This window comes from Xiphophorus couchianus, chromosome 6, assembly GCF_001444195.1.
Source record: "Xiphophorus couchianus chromosome 6, X_couchianus-1.0, whole genome shotgun sequence".
NCBI lineage: Eukaryota > Metazoa > Chordata > Actinopteri > Cyprinodontiformes > Poeciliidae > Xiphophorus > Xiphophorus couchianus.
This window is the reverse complement of record NC_040233.1, coordinates 17,925,241-17,949,438: the sequence shown is the minus strand read 5'-3', so window position 1 is coordinate 17,949,438 and position 24,198 is coordinate 17,925,241. Positions and strand designations below refer to the sequence as shown.

Sequence of the window (24,198 nt, the reverse complement as noted above, 5' to 3'; positions counted from 1 at the left end):
TGCATGGGTTCTCTCCGGGTACTCCGGCTTCCTCCCACAGTCCAAAAACATGACTATCGCCTGAAACGTAAGCTGTAGTTAGGCACTAGCACCCCTCCTGACTCCACTAGGGACAAGGGTGTACAGAAAATGGATGGATAGATATTACACAGTTTTTAACATTTTCAGCTAATATAAATGTTTGAGGACAGGTATTAAGGATCCTTTTAAAAGGATATCCAAACAGCTGCATTCAGAACACCTACTTTATTTACTGATAGTGAAATTGACATCTGTATAAATAAAGTTGTTCTGTCATCTAATTATAAATATGTATATATTTAAAAAACAACATATACAACGATATATATTTAAATATCACATCAGCAAAAATCTTAACAATGCTTTCTGACATGAACCAGTAGGTGGCACTATATGTCTGCTGATCAAACACAAGGGCAGCTGGGTTCTTAGTGTAGACTTTGCAGGCACCATTGGCTTTTAATATCACAGCATTTTCTTATTTTTAAAAGATCAAGATAAAATGATGGCCTATTTAGAACATATTGCATTTTCACCAGTTTCCTGTACAGGCATTAACCAGAGAGTGTAAATGTTCTTGTTGAAAAACAATCCTACCATTTGTAACCTCTCTCTACCACATTTCACAACATTCTGCCTGTCATTTTGGACTGCATTGCTAACAGACAAACAAAATACAGAATTAGACATGCTTCTGCTGTAGTCTAAAGTACACATTGCACTCTCATGCAATAAAGCTTGCATCATTGTTGCAATTTAGTTCATGGCCATCATGATAGCATGAAATACATTTCCCTCGTGGATCCATTTTTAAGCAAGACCAGTATTACCATTTGCACGTTCAACTGCATAAAGATTAATCTTGAACAGATGATAGGTTTGTGAGCAAAGTGAAGGTCAGTGGACTGTTTCATCAGTAGTTCAAGGTCTGAATTTGTTCAAGGTTTCTTTTTTCTGTTGAGCTTACTTTGTAACCAGAACATATAGTGTAATTATAACAGAGTACTAATATAACAATGAGGTAACTTGATTGGCTGTTTTTAATGTATGCACTCAATACATGCTGAAAAATAAAGTAAAAAATAAAATAAAATAAAATCCAAATATAATAAAAAATGCTCTTTAGGTTTGGTTTGGAAATTCAAACTTTTTGCCCAGAACAATAAGTTTTTTTTGGCTTACATTTTTTTGTTTATACTGTTACTTCATTTATTCCTTTTAAGTGTGATTAAAGCTTTTTCCAGTCAACGCCCTAGAAAAAGTTTCACAATTTCATCACTTTTTTGTCCAGGCTTCCTTAAATTTTTTGAATATTTTCTGTGCAGGGTAAAGATGTAGTAGGCAATCTTAAAAGGTCAGACATTGTTACACGACTCCAGTCTCAATATATTTTGAAATTTTATGTTGGTTTTACGATTGATTTCACATTCTGTTTCCTATCAATTTCAGTGTAACCAATCAGCTGCAAAGCTCCAGCTGATTGGTGTCATACACCATCAGGCAGTTTCTCTTAGATGTTCTTCTTATCCACATTAAGACATGAAGGTAATCTGTTGCAGAAGCATCAGACCCGTTGAGAATTATTCCTCACACTATTACTCAAACAGTAAAAGAACCCCCCAAAAAACAACTGTAATTATTTGCATCACTCCTTAATGTTCAACTCAGAAATTTGTGCTTTTGTAAATTTATTCCACTTTATCGCTCCTTCCAACCTTTCCCCCCATTTGCATGTTCTTGTTCTGTGGGATAATCCTGGCATACCTGGATAAAATCCAAGCATACAATGGGAAAACATTCCACACAGAAAGGTTCCATATGAGATTTTGTTTTGTAAGATGTCTGTTAAGTTAACCACCACTTTATTACTCTGCTAGATTTGTTTTTCATCTGTTTCTTTTTAACTTTTTGTCATATGGAGTTTGTTTAATTTCTTTGAAGTTTAACACTGACATTCCACCCAAAAAGTGAATGTCTCCATTTCAGATTCTAACAACAAAATAAGAACACTTGTTACGTTCTTTTTAAAAAAATGATTTGAGTCACTTTCTGCATAGTCTTTTAGCATTTGTAGTACTTTTTGATCTATGACTAGATCATAACTAATGCTCTGTCATTTTGAGATAGCAGTTAACTTGCACTTTTTAACATCCCAGTTAATCTCTTTAACAGCCTACATAGCCTTACAGCCATAGGTTAAAGCATGTTCTTATCTTGAGTGAAATGACTCATTGACATTGGCTGACAGGTCACCAGAGAGGAAGTCATTTTTCCAGAAACCGCAGTAAACACGGATTTCAGCTTGCAAATATGCTTCTCTGCAGTTTTTTGGTTTTTGGAAAAAAAACGAAAAACTGTTTCACTTTCCCTGATGCAACTTTAACAGTGTTTGGCTATGAAGACCACTGAACATTTGGAGCAAAAGAAAGGAGGGTTACAAGCCTGAGACTATTCAAATTGTTAAGTACTGGGGTGAATGCCCCTTAATTCTTTCTGTGACACTGAGTTCCAAATACCATTTCCTTATTTTCAGAAAAGAATAAAAATAAACTTTAATCTACATCAAACTTGAAGTGAATATTTTCCTCGTTCTTTGTCTGCTGAAGAATTTTATCTCCTTTCCTGGAAATCTGCAACCCATTATAAATGGGAGGAGCAACTTGCTGCTTATTGTTCTGAGCCTGGACTTCATCTCAACAACACTCTGTTGCTGCCAACAGAAACAGTCATGGGGCTGCTGCTGCCCTTCCTCTTCAGCTGCTTGTTTGCGCTGCTTGGAGGACTGTACCTTCTCGGAGTTTTCCGAAAGAGACGTCCAGGAGAACCCCCGCTTGACAAAGGTCTCATTCCTTGGCTGGGCCATGTCTTGGAGTTTCGCAGAGACAGTTTTAAGTTTCTGGAGAGAATGAAGAAAAAGCATGGTGATGTTTTTACTGTGCAGCTTGGAGGATATTACTTTACATTTCTGCAGGACCCCCTCTCCTTTGGGGCTTTTGTTAAGGAGAGTCGAGAGAAGCTGGACTTTAATAGTTTTGCAGAGCAGCTTGTTAACAGGGTTTTTGGCTACAAAGCTGTCCAGAATGATCACCATGTCCTGCAGAATGCCAGCAATAAGCACTTGAAGGGGGAAGGGCTGGAAATAATGACACAAGCCATGATGAGTAACTTGCAAAACCTTATGTTGCACAGCGTGGGCTCAGGCACAGGTCAGAGCCCCTGGAAGGAAGATGGACTGTTCATCTACAGCTACAACATTGTTTTCCGAGCCGGTTATTTGGCTTTATTTGGAAATGTGCCACACAAGTCTGAGGGAGGTGAGGAGAAAGCCAAAGAGAAGGACAGAACTCATTCAGAAGCTCTGTTTTATGAATTTCGTAAATACGACCAGCTCTTCCCCAACTTGGCATATGGACTCCTTCCACCAAAGCAGAAGTGGGAAGCTGACAGGCTGCAGTCCTACTTCTGGGATGCTGTCTCTGTGCAGAACATGAAGGCCAAGGACAACATCAGTCGTTGGGTGTGGGACATGCAGCAGTCCAAAGAAGAGGTGGGCATGAACGAGTCAATGATCAACAGGTACATGTTTGTGCTTCTTTGGGCCTCTCAGGGCAACACTGGACCCTCTTCGTTCTGGCTTCTCCTCTTCCTTCTGAAACACCCTGAGGCCATGAAAGCAGTGAGGGAAGAGGTTGATAAAGTTTTGAAGGAGACGGGGCAGGAAGTCAGACGTGGTGGCCCCTTGGTAGACCTGACCCGTGAAATGCTCATGAAAACTCCAGTGCTAGACAGCGCAGTGGAAGAGACCCTCCGGCTCACTGCTGCACCCCTCCTTACCAGGGCTGTGCTCCAGGACATGACTCTCAAGATGGCCGACGGGCGTGAATACTTCATTCGCAAAGGTGACAGGATGTCAATATTTCCTTACAGTGCGGTCCACCTTGACCCAGAGATCCATCCTGACCCACATGCATTCAAATATGATCGCTTTCTGAACGCAGATGGCAGCAAGAAAACTGACTTTTTCAAAGATGGAAAGAAAGTGAAGTACTACAACATGCCCTGGGGGGCGGGAGTCTCCATGTGTCCTGGGCGATTCTTTGCCACCAATGAGCTAAAACAGTTTGTGTTCCTCATGCTGGTGTATTTTGAGTTTGAGCTGAAGAACCCTGAGGAGGAGATTCCTGAAATTGACTTCAGACGTTGGGGCTTCGGATCGATGCAGCCCATCAAAGATGTTCAGTTTAGATACAGACTCAGATTTTAAAAAAAAAAACCTCTTTCAAAACATGTTATAGTTATTCTGTGACTATTCATTGATTAAATAGCCTTACACTAATCGTATGGGCATCTTGTAAAAGCTAAACAAGAATAATAAAAATATATTTTAAATTGCTGAAATACCAATTCTGTAAATGTGATTAAAGAAAACTTTTTTCTGTATGTTTCAATATCTTTTTACATACCATTTTCTTTTTTCACCAGAAATGCCAGAAACTAGAAATTTATTCAATTAACACATTTTGAAGACCTGATTTCTACTCAGCATAAAATGTCAGAATTAAATAATTAAACAAGTTAGGCAGCATTCAACAATGTTGTAGTTGGTTTCCATTAACACATTAACAAAAGAAATCTTGCTTTAAGAATGTTTTTCTTCTAAATTATTTTTTTTAAGTATCATTTACTGGTCTAAGATGTAATTATCCCACTCTGGTAAACTGTTGTTTTTTTTTCTAAACGGTTTTCATATGGTTTTATGTTGTTTTATTGTAAGCCCTAAAACTGTGAACAATCTATCGAATAAGAGATGAATGTGCTCCTTGGCTTCCTGGGTGTATGGTCTGTAAACAAGTTCCTCCTTCATTAGTTTCCCTATTAAATCCAAATGAACTTTTATTTTGTGTTTCTATTGTAGGCTCTTTTTCTGTTTTTTTTTTTGCTTCATTGTTTCTTTTAACACACAACTTTAACCCCACCCTTCTCTCTGTCATAACTGTGGTGGTTGATAAATCTCATGTGTTTTTGTTTATTAAGAAGATGATTTATTGAGAAGAGTTTTGGAAGATGGGTGACATTATTAATAAATGGTTCTGTGACCTGAATAGTACCCCTTTTCTTCCTTTCAACTTACCAAAACCATGAGTCAGTTTTTTGTTTATACAAGGAAAGCTTATGAACACTCAAGCTTTTCTGGCATTTTTAACATCACAAAATATAAACAATTGTCATTTTGTATTTTGTATTTTTAATTTAAAGCTTACAATCACTTACTCACATCTGCTGATAAATTAGTTTCTTAGTGTATCACTCTGGTTTCTTTTGGATCAGTTCAAAAATTTTAATGTTAATTTATTTGGCCTCAAAGTCAAATGTAAAAGTTTGTTAAACAAAGTTTTTATTGTCTCATCATCGTTTTACAACCTCAGATAATTAACTAAGACTTTCCTTTCAAAAAGAGTTTAGACAAATACATAAAAAAGGCATTTTTATTATAAGTTATAAAACAAATGTTCAATTACAGGAAGTATCTAATAAATTTCCAATACACATACAAGATCACACTTCTAACCAAATTAAGACTTTGTGTTTACTTCCATTTATTTTAATTAGTCAGTTTGTGCCAAATATGACAATTACCCTAACTTTAGCTCTTACAAGTGCATTCTTAACCCTAACTTAAGCTTAACCGTCTTTGTTATAGCACAAAACAGGAAAGACATCAGATGTGATCTTCCTGATGAGATAAAAAATAAAAACAGCAAGTCCTTTATTTATCTGTGAAAAGATCTGGAAAATATGACAGGCATCTGCTTTGGAATGAATGACACAACAAGAGAGATTACATCAAAGGCTGTATCACCACATGACACACTTATTTTGTAAGCCTTAGCTAATCAAGCAACCACAAAAAATTTAAGCATTGCTTGTTTGAAAGCATTGTGAAAAGAAAAAGCATTTTTCACTACAAAGGATATATCAGTTGATATTTTTTTGCTCCTCCTTTGTTGCCTTGATTACAAGTCTCTTGTTATTGTTATGTAAGAAGACCCATTCACAAACCACATGCAGTGTTCTGGCTAAGGTTAAGAGGTTCTCTGTTCATCATCCCCCCCAATGTGTTGCAATCTACCAAGAAACACACTAAAATCATAATTCTCCCACCATAGTGTTTTGTGGTGTTGTTTAATCCATACTGATCATTTTTCTGCCTTTTCAGATTTTTTTCATAATTTATTTGCTTATAGATATTGCCTTTTTAGTTTATTCCTTGTGTTAGTGCACTTATTTTCATTGTTTGTGTTTTGGACTTGTTCCCTAAGCACAAACACTTACTGTTTATGCTAGCTTCAATTTTTCTTTTCATCAAAGGTTTTTGTGTGTCAGCTTCGTTCTTTCTCCTTTTCTCAGCTTACCAGAATACCTTCCTTGCCAGATCTTTTCCAGCTGCCTTTATTTACCTCTGATTAGTCCCTGTGTAGCAGTCTCTTCTTTCCCTTTGTGTATTTAAGATTTCTAGTTTGCATTGTTCTCCTGGTTTCTTTGTCTAGCTTTCATAGTTCTCAGTTGTTCCTAGTGGAACAACTGGTTTGTTCTTCATTTTAAGTTTCTTTTTGTTCATTTTTTCATTAAGCTCTCTGCAGTTTGGTCCTCCTTAACCCCCAGCCATGACACTTTGTACAGGTCTAGGGTTTTGCTTACATAAAGATTACTAAATAGGGACAGGAGCCGACCTGTTAAGCTGTCGGCTTGACAAAGCTCAGGTCAGTTATGAACCTGAAACTTATTCTCTCTTCCAGTATGGTCTGGCAATTTATTTTTTATTCAAATACTTTCTTATAATGTGGTTACAATGATTTTCTCTGGTTTTTTTCTTACGCAAACTTGTGGAACCGGTGTATTTAGAGTAAGATGAGGTACCCTCTGGGTCTCTCTAATTTAACATGTAAAATTTAAGTAAATCTTCAAAAATTGTGAGCCTTATGAACCAAGTCAGTCATTTAAATTTTCTCCCTTCCAATAGTATGTTTGGATTTGACTTGAAAATAATCTCCATTTGTATTTGTCTTTTAAACCTAGCCAGATTAATGGACTTTACCCAGCTGAGAGCAGTCCCAAGTATTTCCAGTAACTAACTTGCCAACTAAAGTCAGTACAGGAAAGGCCAACAAAAAAACTATCAATACAAGTTAAATTATAGAGGGTAAATCACATTTCGAAAACTTAATTTTAAATATTTTAGAAAATTTACATTTGAAAATATGACTGCAGGGTAATTTAAAAAAAAATAATATGCAATATTAATATTTAATATTAATGTTTGAATTATAATTCAACTGTTTTGCTACTACCTGGTAGAAAAGGTAAACGTGTTTTGCCTACCTTGATTTATGTTTGTGGTTAAGCAGTTAGCATTAAACAAACTGGTTAAAATATCTATATATCATGTGAAATATGTAATATTATAATTTTATTTAAATGGTTGATTCCACAGTAGTTTTTCCATACAGTAAGTTCTATGCTGTTTTTTGCCACAGTGAAGAGAATGCATTTTATATCAGTTGCTTACAGCTTAAATCTATGACACCTTATTTCTGGATGAATGAATGTGGTTGTAGTGGTTGTGATGCTGCCATCAATAAATAAACAGTTTGTCTGTCACGGTCATGTAGCCGGATGAGCTGCAGAACAATGGGTCTTTTGGTGGCATGCTGGTCTTCTGAGAGGTCTGCCTGTACTTGGTGGAGAAGGGTTTTGATGAAAAATAAGCCATTGTCGTTGTCATCCTGCAACTGAGCCAGTACACTGAAACAATTCCTTTGGATGTCAGCAAGGATATTCCTCCATTAAGTCTAGAAAGAGGTTATTTTTTGCACATGTGGACAGGTAAGTAACCTCTTACTCCCTCTTCACTCCCACACTCATATACCTTCTGTTCCCCCTGCCCCTTTTCTTCTCTTATTAAGATGTAGGTTATTTCACTTGATCTAATAATCTAAAATAAAAGGTTGAATTTGAACCAGTACTTGTGTTTCACTGCATACACAAGTTGATGAAATAAATTTAAATAACAGAAAATCAAGGCAGCAACAACATCTATAAAGAAACCACAAACAGCAACATGATTTATGCAACATTATTTTGAGATTGCAATTTGAAAGCAATTTGAAAGCAATTTGAAGTAATTTAAACATTGTGAAAAATTTCCGTCTAGAACAGATTAATTGTGTGATCCCGACTTCTGTGAGTGCAGTGGAGAGAGAAAAAAAAGTTTGTTTTGAGTATAAATATGAGTACTTTGTTTGTTTTTTGCATAGTTTCTCGAGATGACTTTGACTGGGAATTGATCCTGCACTAATGATTGGATTGACCCAAATTATGACAAACTGGGATGTATCATCTAAATCTGCAGTGCCTTATTTTATTGATCAGATTAGCAAATGCACCAAATGCTTAGAAATACCTCAACCTTGAACTCTTCTTGTTTGCTGATATTTATTTCGAAGGCCACAGCAACAATGCTGTTATCGTTTCACCTTGTCAGTAACAAAGTTTGGATAGGTTATTCACCTGTTTGTGATAGTGTCTGAGATAATCAATCGTTTCCAAATGGATGCAAAAGGAGTCTAGAATTGAAAAAAGCCATGACTGCCATCTAGTGGACATTTTTTAGGATCAAGCTAATGAATGGACTCCACTATAGATGTGAACTTTGTTTTTGTTGTTATAGTTACGGTATTGGTGAATAAGCAAGAGCTTCTGTGTTGCATCTCTGACTCTACCAATGATTCTAACCAGGTCTGTTGTTCCTTCAGCTGCTAGATTTTACAATGACTGAACAGTTAAGAGTTTAGAGGGTGAAGTTAAAGTTTAACGTTTTGTAGTTTTGTGACCTAAGGTATCTTATTTTGTTTATTTGGATCGGTGTTGATTTTTGCTGCCATGCAGTTTGAGTAAATATCTTGAAAAAAAAAACTTGCACATGCAGAATATTTTCCCTTCTTATTTGCAATAAACATTAAGTTCAGTCAGACTAGATGGAGAGAGCATTTATGAACACTAACTTTCAATTGTTGCCACAGATTAATAATTGTTGCCACAGATTAATAATTGTTGCCACAGATTAATAATTGTCTCTTGAGTGTTCCATGGTGAGATGGGCAGGGCAAGGTAAATATAATTACATGGCACCTTTCAGCAACAACACAATTCAAAGTGTCTTGCATGATGAAAACATAGTTTTAAACCAGAAAATTCTTTGCCTTATTTGACTTGCTCTAGCTACAGGGCTACAGTGTTGCAGTTCATATTATCCAGCTGGAAGATGTTAATGATTATTTAAAGTTCTTAGCCACACATTTCCAAAAAGTTTGCAAAAGTTTACAAGAGTTTGCTGCGTACAACATTGCCATCTGGTGGCTAGACATGTTTAGTAGCTGTGCAACTCACCTACATAATGGTTCAGTTATTGTTGCGTTACAGCAAAAAAGGTCCCAGGTTACATTCTTGGGGTTGGGGAGTGTGGCGCCTGTCTGTGTGGAGTTCTCTTCTATGAATGACTGGATTTTCTCCAGGTACTCTATTTTGCTACTACAGTCTAAAAACATGCCTATTGAGATAATTAGTGGTTTGAAATTGTCCTAAGGTGTGAGTGTGTGCATGTCTGTTTGTCATGTAATAGGTGGGAAACCCATGACTTTTTTTACCTTCTGTATCAAACACTGATCTCTGCAGTTAGATGGTGGTTTTCATTAATCAGAATGAGAGAGTAAATTTGGACAGATAAAAGTATTTCAAGCTTAAAGGTTTTGTGGGATTGTTATAGAATCACACAAATTCTTTAATTTGCTACACATTTCCTGACCACATTATCTAATGTTTTTTTTTCTTTATTGCAATCACAAAGCCTTGACCTTGAAGGTTAATATTTCAAGCTGATTGCCTTCTGTTATGTCCTCATTAATAAAAAAAAACTAATGCACAACACATCAGTTAGTGTACACAAAGTTGTGGTCCAAGCTTTTTGCATCAGAGTGCATCAAACACAATGGCTGCACTGCAGCAATCTGAGGAAATCCTGTAGCATTGCTAGCAGTGTTATCAGTGTCTGGAGTTCACTGAGTTATAGAGGAAGGCAACGCACTGAGGAGGAGCCGCAATAATGCATCACTGATAGTTGGAATGACCCTGACTAGGTCTACTGTGCCTTTAGTCTTGCCTCAACTTCATCACTGACATGGTCAGTTAAGACAAGATGATGTTAAAGATTAAAGCTCTGCAATTCTGCAAACAAGGCTTTGATGTTTTGATCATTACGATTATATTTCATAAGTTGGATTCTGATTCCTTAAAGGAAAATCTCTGCAGCATGTGTACAAATTACCTGAAAATGTTAAAATAATATATTTATTTATTTTTTCTAAAAACATTAAATACTGCTAAAAATGCTGAATCATATAGTATTTTCTAAATGACATGATTTACTCATTATTTTTGCAATTTTATTTCTCCTCAGATGTTTTTAAATAATGAAAAAATATATATTTCAACTGCTTTCTGACTGTTCTTTAATTTCCACTCATAGTGAGCTGCTTCATTGAAACTCAGGCTGAGGAAAGTTGTTGACATCCTCCTCAAGGCTTTTCATCTTAGTTGTTTCAGCGTTGTCCAGCCTTAGCAAAACTGGCACAGGACGCACTCGACCTCAGGGTAGGAGATGCTCGGCTGAGAAACTGGGAGAAAAAAAAAAAGTGAACAAATGCGATGGGACTGCCACCACTCACAGGCTGCCTGTGGGATAGTCCCTCACAGCCTGGTGAGGGTGCTTTAATGATAGCGTTGGGAGAGGATGAGAGAGGAGGAGTCCAAGCACTAAACTGAATATTTCTTTTCTTTTTTTTTTTTTGCTTTGGTGTCTTGTGTCACTCTTTTCTGTGAAGGGTAGAGGAAAAGGAGGATAAAGGAGGGGCATCCAAATCACAGACTAGAGCTTGATTTGTTACATAAACATGGACCTTCACAGCCCCCAGTCTGCTCACATCAAATTTGTTCTGTAAATATATGTGGATGAAACTCTTGGTATGACATTGGTGGTGGCCAAGGAGAGTTGTCGAGATGTTCACTCCCCAGTGCTGCATCACTTCACCTCACAGCTCACAGAAACCTCTCAAGGCAAGGCTGTTTGTAAATAGAACCATTACTTTTTATTCTTAAATTATTTTCATCATTATCTCTTAAAACAATAAAACATCTATTTAATATTTTAAAAATATATGTTGTTATTAAATTATTAAAAGCAACTCTAACCTTATGAATATTTACAACATTTTTGGGCTATCACGTAATAAGAGTCCTTGTAACAGGAGCAATGTCAAATAATGTCTTGCAGGGGAACTCTGTTATATTTTCCTGGCTATGGGCTGTCCAATCAATATTTATCAGCACCAACAACTGTTTCCCAAAGCTAAAACAGCCTGACTCGTTCGAGGACAAAGGGACAGATCTTTCTTTTTTTTAAGTTAAACAGTTGCTGGGCTGGTGTTGTACTTTGACATGTGTTTCAAATATTATAAGACACTTCCAGGAAAACAAACTGCTGCTGTTTCCTAATTACCTAATTATCACATTATCACAACATGTAGCTAAAGCTACATAGGAGATTTTACAGGCTCTCAAAATATAAATAGTTTTGACCTTACAAAATTCACAAACTAATGCTAAAGAATATGCCTGTGTATATGGACAGTTTGTTTGAAAATGAATATTAAATTTTTCATAACTAGCATACAGTATTTAAATCCCTACTCTGTTTACTTCAAGGCAATCTGGAGTAGAAAAAATTTTATTTATCTTATAGGATTTGACTATATTTGGCTGTTCCACTTGCAAAATGCTCTCAAATTTTTTATCTTTTACAAATCCACGTTGAATAACTCAGAGACTTTCTGCCAGATTCTGAATTCTGGCAAGATCTTTCCAAAACCTTATTTTTCATACTGTGAAGTGACTTGCTGATTTTGATGCATGACTGATCTAACTATGATGATAAAAAAGTTGAAATCTTTCTTTATTTTCTGCTTTCTGACAAAAATGACTCGTACTTGGAACTTTTTTTTATTTTATCCACCTTTACACGTTACACGTGAACAAAACTAAATCGGAGACATGATGCTGCCACCACCCTATTTAACTGAGGGTATGCTTGTCTCTTGGTGATATACAGCATTGTTTGAGCTTTACTTATCTTTTGAAAATGTGGCTGCAACTATGACCTATTCCTTAGAAGATTTTAGACAAGCCTGGATAGTTTCTTTTCACATTGTAAGCACATTTCATGTTATTTAGACAGAAGGAAGCACCAACCTTTCTGTGTCGAGTCATGGAATTTGATTTAAAGACAGGCATAAGTTGGGTCGTTCAACTGTTTAAAAACAGCTTTAGCCTCTATGTCAGTGTGCACAAACATACAATAGGTCTGATCATTTTAAGGCTCACATTAAAATCTGATGCACTAAAATTTTATTTTGGTATTTTAATTATGTGGCAACTCCAAAGCAAAATGATTAGCACATGGCTGCGGTCAGATGCAATGTTTGTCCATCACATTTCAGATGCTGTGAAATAGTGCAGAAATTATAACAAAACACGATTTAACTTGACATGTTGATGTAACTGGGTGTTACCACATCAACTGTAAAAACATTAAAAAGAAAAGTTAAATTTCCATTTCCTTACCAACTAAATCATCTGCATTTTGCGGGTTATTTCTGAAAGATGCCAAATGTGTTGCAACTAAAAAACATGTGCCTGTTGGTCCCTAGGGCTTATCACATGTCAAAACTCCAAATGGTGCGGTCAATCCAACAGCCTTTCCCTTTCTCATTTTCTTGCTGCATCAGTTCTCTTAGATGAAGAGTCTTGCCTCTGAGGTGAGGCCCCAGGTCAAAGGGTTCTGCAGGCTCAAATGACTAGCTCTGGGGGTTCTATTTAGACCAAAATTCACTCAAACAAGTGATTTTGAGGCAAATATTTCTGATAATACTTGCAAGTGCTGCTTCCTTTTTGTTTTTGTGATAAATGGTAAATGGCTGTGTGATTTGGACATCAACCAATTTGTCAAGTTGTAACCAATAGGAAAAAGGATCTGCAGTAGACCATTCAACCCAAGAGGCCAGCACTGAGAAGGTTTGATAAAATATTGCAGGATTTGACATATTTGCATGAAAATGTCAAAAGTTGCACAGCACATGAAGATAGAACATGTGCTGATGAGTTCATCTCAACAGAAATGAACTCATTTGACTTTTAACTTTGTTATCACCATTATATTCTCCTTTACATTGGCGTTTGTGGCTGGATGGGACAAAATCCAGCCACAAACTCCAAGATTCATGACTACTTTTATAAGGCACTGTAACAAATTTTGTTACTGTTGAAGCTACAGCCTTTGCTTATTAATGTAAGCAAAGTAGAATTGTTGAGCATTACTCTTTGCTTTATAACCATATAAATATCACAGCAAAAGATTACCAATGACCATGTAAAAGAAACACTGTAAAACAATCACTGTGACAATGACCAGGCTTCTATCATTAATGTAAACCAGACGCCAAGCCATTTATCTGTCCTCTGTTCAAAAATAATTTCTCGTTCCAAATTCTGACAGCAAGTTCTGGCAAACAGAATAAAGTCAGGGAGGAATTAACTTTCCAGTTTTAATTTTCCATGAATCACACCCCAGTCTCCTCCCCCCTTCTGTTCTTTGTTGTGTCGTTACTGACTAAAAGAAACAACTGACTATGTGTGTGAGAGCATTTGATAAAGAAACTCCTTCACTTATGTGAGAAAAACTCAAATATATTTAATAATGTTAGCCATTGGGTTGCAATTGAGCAAGGTGACAGCTAAAAGTTTAAACCCAAAGTTGGAAAAGACATGTTGCAGGAATGCAGAGAGTGATCTGTTCGGTTTTCTGTTATCTGGCTATCTGCCGGGATGAAAGATCTAAATATTATGACACTTGACATGACTGAGCGTACCTGCTGGTTACATTTTAGCTGATCTGCACCAAGGCAAGGTGGCTTATGTCTTGGTGACACTTTTGTCCTAAAAGTCCCTTTCTTTGTCTCCCTAAAGTTGTTTCTTCATTACTGTCACCCTGTGTCAACTCTTATGTAATCGACAAATAATAAAGAGGTTGCAAATCTGCAACTGTTATAGCCGACTGTGAAACCTATGGGACTGAATCGGAAAGAAATTGATGTAAACATATCACAGGACCCAATTGTGAAGTCTTAAAATTGCATATCCATTTACTCAGTGAGCTATTGCTGTGTATAAATCTTTGGAGGCATGATAACATAAAACCAAGATATAGATGGAAAAACAGAAGCACAGAGAGCAAGACAAAGTAAGAGAAAAAGCGAGAGAAGGAGACTCATCATCTGTTGCAAATGGGGCAAAGGGGTAGTGGGGGGAAGGGGCGTTAGACTGTGTTGCGAATAACACGTTCCCTCAACTGAGTGTTCGTTTCAATCTGCAGTACAATATTCTCAAGTCTGGACCCTTGGATCAGGGTCATTTGCCAGAGGAGGATTTTTTTCTTTTTTTTTTTTTTTTGCGGCTCTCGGTTTTTTTTTTTACTTCCTTCTTGGGCAGAAGACTGGTGTAATAGAAACCAGACACAAGCCAGCATGTGAGGCATCCATCCACTATAGCGAGACCTCACTTCTTTGCAGACTAGGCTAACAGGATAAGAAGGAAATTCTCGACCAGGAAATTAAGCCTCCGCTTTAGTTTTTAGTTAATCTGGATGTTAATATGACGGGAAAAAACAAGTGCTTAGGGGTGGAGTTGTCCCATAATGAGTCAGGCTGTGCAGAAATAACTAGGGAGGACAAGTGAGGACTCCAGAATGGGAAATTCATGTGCAACTTTTTCAGGTGAGTTAATTCTGTTAAATTTTGTTTCCCAAAATGCATTCTGTGAAATTCTACTGGTAACTCTTTGCTCATGCTTTTTACTGATATGAATATATGTTTTTTTTTACTGGTATGTATGTATTTCTTGAAGGTCCAGATTTAAAAATCTAAATTTAAATGCTTGTTGTTTATTTAAATGTCATCATTCGATTCAAAACTAATAATAATGCTGATCTTTTTCCTTACTTTTTCATTATATTTTTTTATTATACACTTTATATATTAATACAGTTTTTGATATAATGTAATGTAATGCTTAGAATAAAAAGATAAAAGAAAAAGAAACTATTTTGGTGATATATGAACAAATCTATAAGAAATAAATAAAACAAACTGATCTCAGTTTGAATTTTACGAAAAGCTGAAATTTATATATAGTGAATAACATTTTTGTATGAATTTTCTGTGTCTTTTTCCATGGATTTTCTTCTTGTTAGTTTCAAAACCATACATTTTTGCTCAACCATGCAAACTATGTTGACTGAACTTTTGTTTTTGGGTTTGATCTAGGAGTAGAAAGAAATAGTGTGCAACAAAAATCCGTCCTATATAAATGTACTGCAGTTGGCCAAAATGCATTTTTATATCTGTTTAATGATTAGTTGCTTAAAATCAAAATCAAAATCAACATATTGTAGGATCATAACAATACAAAAAAATAAAAGAGTAAAATGATAGGAAAAAATGTTTCCCTTTGAAACAATGCCAGAGTTTTTTTTTCTAAATTAGTACAGTTTAAATTTGCAACAAATTATACTTGCAGGCAATTTTTTACTTATATTTTGCCTATATCGAAATGAAATTTTTTTTATTGTCCCACAGTGGGGAACAGCTTTGGTGCAATAGCAGCAAAGTGACAGGCTATCAAAGCAAGTAGGTACTGTATGTAAATGTAGTAAATGAAACAAAAGATATATGTTTATTGAAAGAACAAATAGACACTGAGAAAGCAGTGGAAAGCTGGCTAGCAACAAGATGTCCCTGTTGTTGTCACTTGTTAAACTATTTTATTCAGGCTAGATAATGCTGTGATAAACACCATAACTGTTCTTGCCCAGATCTCTCTTGAAAAAGAGATTTTTAATCTCAATGAGACATTAAATAAAGGTTACAAATAAACAAGAAGGTATATTTAAATATAAGTAACTGAACTGAACAGGGCTGTTGTAGTGCCATTCTGGAGCAGACATTTTCAACTCATCATATTTTCAACTCTCTCCTGCACCGGGAGTCCTGGTAGAAGAGGGAAGACTTTCTGGTTGGGGCAACAAGCCTCTACTGTTCTCTCAGATGGTTGGGTGGATGGCATATCACACAAGGCAGTACAGTATCATAGTCGTGAGATCAACATACAGACTGAGTGAATGAAAGTGCTAAGCTGTCTCCTCTTCACAGCTCTTATTGCCTCACAGTATCTGCAGTGATGTTGGCCGTGAGGAGCGTATGACCCTGTGCAATCTTATGTCATCCTCTTTTTTTTGCTTTTTGCTCTGGTGCTTAACTAGCAGCATGTTGTGCTAAAGCACTTTGACAAGATCAAACTTTGAACTAAAAAGTCTTCCATCAATCCACATGGTTGCCATTTTATTTCCAGCCTTTGGTCCAGCTGTAAGGGTGTGGTGATCATGGGTCTGATTCATTTATGACAATGACTCCTAATTGTAGTGCCTGATGAAGGACTTTGTCTTTTAATCTATTCTCCTCTATTTTGTGCAATTTTCTTCAGTTTTAACAGGCATTCACTTGAAAGCAGTCCTATCTAGAACAGAATCCCACTGTGGTGAAAATCTTTGTATCCCATATGTTTGACATTCTGTTTGGATTGTGATCAAAATAAGAATACGAAACTACAGAAATTGTTTGTAATGTATTCACTGGTTGTTTGTTTTTTTCTTTTACTGGTGTTGTTTGAGCAGAGAAGAGACACTAATAAAAACTGATTGACCCCAAAACTCTTTAAAGGGAGAGGGGTAAATTTGTGTCAGGTTTCATGTTTTCCTTCCTATGAAGGGTCTGGAATACAAAATGAATAAATACATAACTTTCCTTTTCATTTTATGAGATTACCTTGTATATTTAATCATTTAGGTGTCAACAAATGTTTGACTGTAATCCTAAATTAAGGGCTCTAGATTTGTTTACCCCCTTGTCAATTCACACCCATTATTTCACACCTAAAATTGCCATTTTTACCATTCTTACTTCTCTTTTGTACCTACAGATAAACCTTTTCATATTTTTATGTAAACCGTTGAAGATAATTTTATTTTTCAGTCTAGATAAGTAATTTTATAAATTAAGGTGAGAAATGTTCACATGACTGTTCAAATCTCAGTGTTATTTTGGTTCGATAGCAAACTACAATATATTTTTGTAATATGTTTTTAAACCATTTATTTTGGTTATAATTTCTTTTTGGCCTTTTTTTTAATCTTTTAAAATCAGAAAAGTTTGACACAAACTAAATAACTCCGATAGACATTGAATTTATTGGATTCCTTTAACAACATTTCTTTACAGGAAACTATCAGGATAATTTTGAAAATGTATTTAAATAAATTCAAAGCGGGGATGAAATGTTCCCCCGATGGGTATATATTAATGCATGTTTGGTACAAAGTGGTTTAAATGATCACTTCAGGTCGTTATTCCACCTTAGAATATAATTAAAAGGCCCTGAAATGACATAAATAAAATCAGCCAAATCTTTGATTTGTTGTGTTATGTGACGGTATGATTTTGTTGTTTGTTTTTAATTTTTTTCCTAGGGTTTTAGTTGAAGAAACAATCACCAAGAGTCACAATAAACATATGTTTCTGCTCCAGGAAAAAAACTGTGGTTTGGCACCAGAAATTATGAGTTCAATGTCTATCAATATGTCGGTACAATTTCTAATTTTGTCTTTTGTTTTACAGATTGTAGTTAAAAGCTTGTAGGAGCAACATGAGCTGGAGTTTTCTCACCCGCCTTCTGGAAGAGATTCACAATCACTCCACATTTGTGGGGAAAGTGTGGCTCACTGTGCTCATCATCTTTCGCATCGTACTGACAGCTGTTGGAGGTGAATCCATCTACTCTGATGAACAAGCCAAATTCACCTGCAACACCAAGCAGCCGGGCTGTGACAATGTATGCTATGATGCCTTTGCCCCCCTCTCGCATGTTCGTTTCTGGGTCTTTCAGATAATCATGATTTCCACTCCCTCCATCATGTACATGGGTTATGCCATTCACAAGATAGCCCGATCTTCGGAGGATGTTCGCAGGAAGCACCAAAGGCTTCGCAAGAGGCCGCCTCCTCACACAAGATGGAGAGAAAGTCAGCCTGTTGAGGGGGTCCTGGAGGAGGAAGATGATGACGCTGAACCAATGATCTATGAGGATCCACTGGATGTCCAGGAGGGCAAGGTAGATCCTGTGAGCAGCACTGGCAAAGACCCACCAAAACATGATGGCCGCAGAAAAATCATGCAACAAGGCCTGATGAGAATCTATGTTCTCCAGCTCATGTCACGAGCTATTTTTGAAATTGCTTTCCTAGCTGGACAATATCTACTGTATGGATTTCGAGTTAGTCCCTCTTATGTGTGCAACAGGGTACCTTGTCCACACAGAGTGGACTGTTTTATCTCCAGACCTACAGAGAAAACAATCTTTCTCCTTATTATGTATGTGGTGAGTTGTCTCTGTCTTGTGCTAAATGTGTGCGAAATGCTTCACTTGGGAATTGGCACATTTCGGGACACTCTTCACATGAAGAGGAACCGCGACCGACGTTCCGCATCCTATGGCTACCCATTTTCACGCAACATCACATCCTCCCCTCCTGGGTACAACCTTGTGATGAAAACAGACAAACCCAGTAGGATTCCCAACAGCCTCATCCCCCATGAGCAGAACATGGCCAACGTAGCCCAGGAGCAGCAGTGTACAAGCCCAGACGAGAACATCCCCTCCGACCTTGCAAGCCTGCATCGACACCTGAGGGTTGCTCAGGAGCAATTGGATATGGCCTTTCAAACCTACCAGACCAAAAACAACCAGCAGACCTCTAGAACAAGCAGCCCCGTTTCTGGGGGCACCGTGGCAGAACAAAATCGATGCAATACAGTCCAAGAGAAGCACGGAGCGAGGTCAAGATCAGCCACAGACAAGGCAGCAACCATCGTGAAAAATGTAAAGACCTCTGTATGGATATAGAGATTCATCTATTCTAGGAAACTGACGTTAAAATGAAAGTATCCAGAGTTCGAGAGCTGTAAAGGATGAAGAGAGTTAACTATGGACAGCAACAAACTAGATTTGAATCACGCTAAGAAAAGACATAGGGACATTAATAGTCTAGTTTTGAATATAAATAAAGAAGTAAGAACACATAGACTTCAAAGTCAATATCATAAATCTTTACTGTAGTAGTAGATGTTGGTTATGGATAATATGTACCTGCTTAGTTTAGCATCTTTAATTCCAGCTACATTTCATCGCAAACTTTTTCTCTAACATATCATCACAGGAAATTGAAAGGGATTCACTTGGAGCAACTGAGATTTGCAATTAGCAATTGTGGTGGAAAATGGAAGTGAAGCACTTGAATTGCACTATGAATCTTTTTTTTTTTACGTAGACTATTGATAGAAAAGTGCATGTTTTACATTTAGATAAATATTTTTGGATGAGAAGCAATTTAAATAGAACTATTTTAATAATAGTAGAGAAGAAATAAGGATGTTTCTGGGAAACATTTGCACAGTTTGGTGATCTTCAGACTCAACAGTGTGCAAAGCCCTAATCTGTGTGTCATAATTTTAAAAAAAGTAGTGAATAAATACAAACTGTAACAATTCTCTCTACTAAAGAGTAATATCTTTTGAGTAGACTATCCATTATTTACAGCTGGAAACTTGAACGAGTACAGACTGTAGTAGGAATCCTGTTCCCATTTAGCCATTTAGAAAACTCGTCCTAAATTCAGATTGATTCAAATGGTGTTTTTTTCCTCTGTTATTAAAATGAATTCATAACAGGGAATACTTCCTTCACTATGTTCAAATCTCAAAGTGCCTCAAACTCTTAAAGACTGTTTTAGCATTCTTTCCATGGTTAAATTAAATAATTTGAAATTTCAAATCTTCTTGTTGTGCAGCAGATCTTTGATTCAGTGACTTATTGCCCAAATTATGGCGTATTCCTTGGAACACAAGTTGTCTATACTTTGATAACAGCTATGCAGTGACAATGCTGTTAAAGTAAAAAAAGAATTTCAAGCTTAGACACTTTAGAATACTTTAATAAAATAATTTAGCTGAAAATAATTATGTCACATTTCACTAATTGCATTTAAAAAACAGTTTTCTATAACTGGTAAAGAATTTAATCCATATTAATACAACATAGTAACACAAATAACTTCAGAGCTTTTTATTGCAGGCAATAAATCTGGCAAGAATGACACTTCATACTGATAACTTCAAATTATGGCACCTTATTTCCCATAAAATTATTTTGATTTACTCACATAAGGTTAACAATGTCTGCAGTCCAAAATACCTCTTTCTGTGTGTGGTCAGACTTCAAAAACAGGAGGTTTTTGTCCATTCTTCCGAGAATTAAGTAGTGTAAAATTATGATGATTTCCCTTTTTATACAAGATAAATAAAGGGATTGAAATATTGGGTGTGCAGAATTATTTCTTTTTCCTTCGGCTTTAAGCATCTGTGATCTACGAATCTTGGTATCCCATTTGCTCACACATGTACAAACCTTAAGGATGTTGCACATCAACAACTATGTTAGAAGTACCAAGACTAAAAAATGTGCGTCCCTTTTCAAATAAATAAAATAACTTCAAAGGAAAGCAATTAGGCCTTATAGCCATAACTTTGTTGCAATTTATATTAGTAGGGCTATAGGAAACAGTACACTTGTAAAATAAAACACAGCAATATTTCTTATTTCTAAAGCATGATCTGAGTTTTAAAAGCTTGTTTTAGTGCTGTGTAAAAGTATTCATACCATTTGAAGAGTTTCAGGTTTTGTCACATTATTCAACCACAAACCTCAATGTACATGATCAAGATTTATTTTATTTGAACACATGGATATGCTAAGATTGCTCAAGCTCAGTTCAATCTTAGATTGAGAGTCTGTAGACTTTAAACTGCAAGTGAGAATTCTTATGTTGTGTTTTCTGCAACAGCTTTCTTTAAGCCACTCTTCCAGTTTTGTGGAATGATTAAATAATAGTAAATATGATATATTTTCACTTGAGTGGTAGCCAGTGCAACTCTTCCATAATTATGATGGACCTCATATGGAAGGTCTATCCATAAGAGGTGGACCTTATGGATGGTCCTTTATTCACCTTTATTCCTTTATTCACGGTGGACCATCCATAAGGACCACCTCTTATGGATGGTCCACAGTGAATAAAGTAAATTTCCTCCACTTTATTCACGGTGGAGGAAATCATGAATAAAGTCTCTATTTACTGCCTGACCTGTCAGTTTAGTTGGAAGACTGTGTCTTTAAGAACTGCAGTTATCCCATATTGCTTTCATTTTCTGATAATAGATTGAGTTTTGCCTTCTTAGAATGTTCAAATCTTAATTAAAATCATATTACAACAAGTTGAACTCTATTTACTAATTAGGCAATTTTTGAAGGCAAAGAGTTGTACTTGATTTTATTTAGTGCTGTTGGATTAAAGTTGGCTGAATCCAAATGTACACCACATTATTTTTATTATTATTTTGAAGAAATGTTCAGAATTAGATATTATTTTTGCTACACTTGACAGTTACTGGCTTTTTTTAATGCCTTTAACATAACATCAAATAAATGAAAGATATTGATGGTTTGTGATTAATGTGATGAAGTGTGAAACGGTTGAATGGGTGTGAAAAATGTGTTAAGGCACTGTATATGAAATGCTGTCAAATGTAACAGAAGACAAGACACACTTTAATCAAAATGTAGTTAATGTTAAAGGAGTACAATGGAAATACAACATAAAATGGGTTTGCCAAAATTGTTTCTGAGAAGCTATTACTTTGGTAAATTTTACTGTTATTAGTATTTCTGCATGCAGTCTTCATTTGTTTACATTAAATGAACAATCTAGCAAACAAAAACTGTGCAAAGTTAGCAGGAACTTCAAAAGGCTGCTGTGAACATAATTCTACTCTTGTTCAAACAACCGGTATCCTGACAATTTTCAAATTACACTTAATTTAGAATTAAGAGAAATCTTAAGAGCCACAGCCAAAGTGCAAAGTTCTTCACAACAAAACAATGGATAGGCTATGCCTTGTATTGCTAAGGAAAGAATTAGCTCAGTTTTCAGGCTTCTTTGTCTAAAAAAAGTAGCAAATAAAGTATCTTCAACAACCTGGTTTGACAGTCTGGACATCCTTAAGCTAAAATCCTTTTGAAACAACTTTTAACTCAGTTCTAGTCTTCTGTCTGCATGGGTGTACACATACATAAAACAAATCAGATTACTGTAAATTAATCTATAGTTTGCAGACAGAATAAAACAGTCATACATACTAGGAGAAAACATGAATCAACTGTGATATAACCAAAGGTGTACGTTTCTCTTTATTTAAAAAAAAAAAAAAGACAAGAATGAAACAGATGCCAAGAGCCTCCTTAGCTTCTGTTTGGAACTGTTTGTGGTCTATGAGTGAGAACAATCTGTATCTCTATATAAGGAGTAAGGTTTTATGACAGAAACAACACATATCTGAAAGGACGCTACATACACAGTGAAATGTGGTAGCTACACATCATAATCTGGGGTTACTTTTATTCAGATGGGACCAAATTTTTCTCAAGGTGGAGGAAATCGTGAATACGTTGTTATAAGTATCAGAGAGTTTTGACAAAAAGTTTATAAGGGGCAGAGATAAATATTGCCAAGTGAAAATGTGGATTGTTTGCAGACTAAATCCAAGAAGACTTGATATCAGAACAGAATCAAAAACAGGTTCAATAAAAGAACAGCAGGTAAAAGAAAGTATTAAACAATTCAACCTATTATCAGTACAAATATTTCTACTTTTTCCATTGACATGAGATTCACACCTATGAACACTCAAATAACCCACACATACAGACATTTTTTTTAACAATTTAGTCCATAAATGAATGTTATGTGTTTGGCCTATGAAAAGATATTCATTGCCACAGTATTGATAGAATTGATAAAACCAAGGAAGACTTCACACAAAATTCTGTTTTAAATCATTATTATTGCATTGATTCTATGCATTTCTAAACTTCTGAATGTTCTAGTGATCATCGTTGGAGCAACAATCTGGACGTGGAAAGGAAGAAGATGTAATCTGGAAGTGGGAAGGAAGGAACCATAACCTGGAAGTGTGAAAGACATCATTTCACCATAAAAGAGCCACAGTCACGCCCCTTTTAAGATTTCTGAAAAGTGATGTTTTCAGGTAGGAACATCATGATGTGTGCTATATTAGAGAATATGGTGCTGGCAGGCTTTATATAACTGAATCAATGATGAATAGAAAAATGGACCAGGATATTTTTGGTAAGACTCTGAAGATGTAAAGAATAGAGTGAATTATCAAGTAGGAAAATATTTCCAAAGACACAAACAAATAATCTCTTTATTGGTGTGTTCATTATGCTCCGTGTCATTCCAACATTTTTATGGTAACATTATTTGTGGACAAGTCTGCTTTGATTTATTTACATGTGTGGATTGTTTGGGGTTATTGCTGACATCTGGTGTGAATTTCACATCAATAGAAATTTCAGAAAAATATTCACACAAATATATTCAATATCTATTTTACCCACTGTCTAAATGTATAGGTTATAATCTCCATGCAAATTATGGCTTTTTGCTAAAAAAGAAGGGGAGGGCAAGAAAAGTACTTGTGGGACACAAACATGTTTTTTGAGCCTTTTTGATATTTCACCCATTAATAGAGTTGTTTGTTTTTAAGTTGAACTGTACAGCATACATACAATAAAGGTGAAAAAGTTATTAAATAATTTATCATGGCGTCATTTTTGTATTACAAAAATGTGGCATTCTCTGCACGTTTTCACACACACTGACTAAATATCATATATCTTGTCATTTAAAAACTATAATTAAGTAAAGAACTGTTTAAGAAACAAAAAAAAGTTGTTGTTTTTGATTATCTGAGCCAAATAAGCTGG

General features: G+C 35.8%; 2 protein-coding genes across 4 annotated transcripts; both read left to right on the top strand.

Annotated features, from left to right (window-relative positions):
* The first annotated feature begins 2,706 nt into the window (after nucleotides 1–2,706).
* On the top strand, nucleotides 2,707–5,123 carry LOC114147167 (7-alpha-hydroxycholest-4-en-3-one 12-alpha-hydroxylase). Its single transcript, XM_028021743.1, has one exon. The coding sequence runs from the start codon at nucleotides 2,750–2,752 to the stop codon at nucleotides 4,283–4,285; it is 1,536 nt and encodes a 511-aa protein (XP_027877544.1). The 5' UTR covers nucleotides 2,707–2,749; the 3' UTR covers nucleotides 4,286–5,123.
* A 2,613-nt stretch (nucleotides 5,124–7,736) lies between these two features.
* On the top strand, nucleotides 7,737–24,057 carry gjc2 (gap junction protein gamma 2). 3 transcript variants are annotated; one of them, XM_028019485.1, is made up of 3 exons: nucleotides 7,737–7,905; nucleotides 17,916–19,176; nucleotides 23,296–24,057. In XM_028019485.1, the coding sequence occupies exons 2-3, from the start codon at nucleotides 17,944–17,946 to the stop codon at nucleotides 23,296–23,298; spliced, it is 1,236 nt and encodes a 411-aa protein (XP_027875286.1). In that variant the 5' UTR covers nucleotides 7,737–7,905; nucleotides 17,916–17,943; the 3' UTR covers nucleotides 23,299–24,057. The 3 variants fall into 3 exon arrangements, with proteins under 3 accessions (XP_027875286.1, XP_027875284.1, XP_027875285.1); XM_028019483.1 differs by lacking the exon at nucleotides 23,296–24,057 and having other exon boundaries at nucleotides 17,916–20,670; XM_028019484.1 differs by lacking the exons at nucleotides 7,737–7,905; nucleotides 23,296–24,057 and adding an exon at nucleotides 14,510–14,960 and having other exon boundaries at nucleotides 17,916–20,670.
* Nucleotides 24,058–24,198: the final 141 nt, after the last annotated feature.

Bases quoted from the DNA above. Each gene is read 5' to 3' on its own strand.
- LOC114147167 (XM_028021743.1), top strand. From the start codon at position 2,750: ATGGGGCTGCTGCTGCCCTTCCTCTTCAGCTGCTTGTTTGCGCTGCTT.
- gjc2 (XM_028019483.1), top strand. From the start codon at position 17,944: ATGAGCTGGAGTTTTCTCACCCGCCTTCTGGAAGAGATTCACAATCAC.